A 2,824-nucleotide genomic window follows, 5' to 3' on the forward strand; every position below is an offset into this window, starting at 1 on the left:
TTGGAACTAGGACCAAGAAGTCACAGATGGGTGAGGAGGTAGATATTGTTTATACAAGCCAAAATGTAGATAGGCCCAGAGCTAAAAAAAAAAAAAAGGCCAAGATATGACGACCCTTTTGGCTTAGATAATTTATTGGGTCTAACCAGGAATAAAGTGATCATAAACAAACAGGCCAATAGGCCAAAACCATATAGTGGGGGTTAAATTAGGAGCAGAGATTGAAATTTTCTCAAATGTGGTGAAAGAAACTATAAGAGATGAAGGAGTTGACAAGCAATCAGGTGGCTAGTTTTTGGGATAGTTCGGGGTTCGAGATGGATTATGTGGGGGCGTTAGGCAGATCAGGGGATCTCCTTTGCTTATGGGATCCCTCTGTGTTCAAGGAGCAGGAGTCCATAAAAGACAGGAACTTTCTTCTTCTCAAAGGAAGTGTTGTCGGATGTTCGGAGCCTCTCTGCATTATGAACGTGTACGCCCCTCAGGGGACGAGAGAGAAAAAGAACCTGTGGAACCGAATTGCAGACCTAAAAGACAAGTACGCAGGAATGTGGTTATTATTAGGAGACTTTAATGTGGTCAGATTCCAAGAGGAAAGGAGAAATTCCAATTTTAATCCGGTTCGTGCTAGAGACTTTAATTCATTTATTTTTGAAAATGATTTGGTTGAATATGCTATGAAAGGGGGGAAATTCACTTTTTCGGTGGGTAACAAGATGAGTAAGATTGATAGATTTTTGGTCAGTCCGAGCGTGGAATATCTTTGGACAGATGCATGTCTGGGAGTGCTGCCCAAATTTTTATCGGATCGCAGACAGCTCATGCTTATTACTAAGGAAGTCAACTTCGGGCATCGACCTTTTCGATTTTTTTAATTCTTGGCTGGACCGTGATGATTTTGAGGGTGTCATTCGGGCGTCTTGTGACAAATTTAAGAGTACTAGTCCAACGTATTTGGCGTTGATGAAAAAATTAAAGTTGATCAGGGATGATATAAAAAAGTGGTGGGATAAAACAAAAGCTAAAGAAGGTGAAAAGGAAAAAATTGTGAAAGCAGAGCTTGATAAGTCGGAGATGGAGCTGGAAACGAGGGAGTTGTCAGAAGAAGAAGATTGGGTCATACTAGAAAGCTTGAATGAGCTAACAAAGATTGCAAACTTCAAAGTTACAGACATTAAACAAAAGTCGAGAGCGCGGTGGGCTTTATTTGGAGACGAGAACTCGGCTTTTTTCCACAACTTTGTTAATAACAGAAAAAGAAAAAAATTCTATCCCAGGTACGGAGATTAATGGCGAGTGGTGCGTTAAACCAAAAGTCTTAATAAATATGGTTCATGGCTTCTTTAAAGATAAGATTCAAAGTGGATTTGGAGTTTAGACCAAAACTGAATTGCCACAATCTCAAAAATCTTTCGAATGAGGATGTCGAGATGCTTATAGAAAGATTCACTAAAGAGGAAATAAAAGATGCGGTGTTCAGCTGTAACGGTGACAGAGCTCCTGGCCCGGATGGGTTCAATTTCAAATTCATTAAAGAATTTTGGGACTTATTTGAGGAAGACTTTTCCAAATTATTGGAGGAGTTTTTTGTTACTGAGAAACTCAATAGAGGTGTAGGCACTTCCTTTATCGCCCTTATTCCTAAATGGAGAGACCCGGTGAATCTCAATGAGTATCGTCCTATCAATTTAGTCGGGGTGATTAGTAAAGTGGTTTCAAAGGTGTTAGCTAATCAAATTAAAAAGGTTTTGGGCTCGGTTATTTCTGATTCTCAGTCGGCCTTTCTAAAAGGGAAGGCAATTCTAGATGGGTCACTTGTTGTTAATGAGCTCATAGGTTAGGCTAATAAGTTGAAACACAAAGCCTTTTACTTTCGGTGATGGGGCAAATGGGCTTTCTGGAAAGGTGGTGTAGATGGATCTTGGGCATTCTCAATTCGGAGAGGTCGTCGGTTCTTGTTAACGGTTCTCCTACTTTTGAGTTTCAATGTTTCAAAGGAATGAGACAAGGAGATCCAATCACCCGTTTTTATTCTTGATCGTGATGGAGGCGCTGTCAAGTATGATAAACAAAGCGGTAGAGGATGGGATCATCGTTGGATTTAGGACTCCAAATCGCGGCCCTCTTGTGTCCCGTTTGCTTTATGCCAATGACGGAATGATAGTTGGGGAATGGTCAAAGATTAATGTGGAAAATGTTGCGAGACTTCTCAGGTGTTTTAATATATGTTCTGGTTTGAAAATAAACATGAAGAAATCTGTTATGTTTGGTTGCAATGTGTCAGATGGGGATGTTAGCATGATGGTGGGGTCATAGGATGTAAGAGTGGAATAATGTCATTTTTACACATTGGTATTTTAGTGGGAGCGAACATGAACAAAATAAACAAATGGAATGGGATTGTTGAAGATTTTGAAAAAAGATTGGCAACTTGGAAAGCTAATTCCTTGTCTATAGGTGGAAGGGTGGTGTTGATTAAATCGGTCCTCGAAAGTTTACCGGTTTACTATTATTCCTTATTTAAGGTTCCAGGTAAAGTGGTGGAGAATTTAGAAAGGATTATGAAAAGGTTCTTATGGGGTGGTTCGAATAATAAAAACAAGATAAATTGGGTGGCTTGGGAGAGGGTGACAACTGTGAAAGAAGAAGGTGGGCTCGGTATCTCGCGTTTAAGGGACATAAATAATTCTTTATTAGCTAAATGGTGTTGGAGGTTTAAAACTGAAGGTGACAGCCTTTGGAAACAAATTATATTGGAAGTCCACTCACATGGTTCCGGATGGGAAACGATACCATTTAAAAGCAGTTATGCGAGTGTTTGGAA

The 2,824-nt window shown here is 39.8% G+C and overlaps 1 protein-coding gene across 1 annotated transcript; it reads left to right on the forward strand.

The window, feature by feature from the left end:
* The first annotated feature begins 260 nt into the window (after positions 1 to 260).
* On the forward strand, positions 261 to 1,290 carry LOC143534510 (uncharacterized). Its single transcript, XM_077028978.1, has 2 exons — positions 261 to 720; positions 815 to 1,290. Exons 1-2 carry the CDS (start codon positions 261 to 263, stop codon positions 1,288 to 1,290), a joined length of 936 nt encoding a protein of 311 aa, XP_076885093.1.
* The last annotated feature ends 1,534 nt before the right edge of the window (positions 1,291 to 2,824 follow it).

The sequence above is a fragment of the Bidens hawaiensis genome, unplaced genomic scaffold (assembly GCF_021521415.1).
Source record: "Bidens hawaiensis isolate Kalapana, Puna unplaced genomic scaffold, B.hawaiensis_p1.1 tig00010169_1, whole genome shotgun sequence".
NCBI lineage: Eukaryota > Viridiplantae > Streptophyta > Magnoliopsida > Asterales > Asteraceae > Bidens > Bidens hawaiensis.

Coding starts and splice junctions, on each gene's coding strand:
- LOC143534510 (XM_077028978.1), top strand. CDS start 261: ATGAAGGAGTTGACAAGCAATCAGGTGGCTAGTTTTTGGGATAGTTCG. Junction 721..814: donor TTCGGTGGGTAACAAGATGA/GTAAGATTGATA, acceptor ATCGGATCGCAG/ACAGCTCATGCTTATTACTA.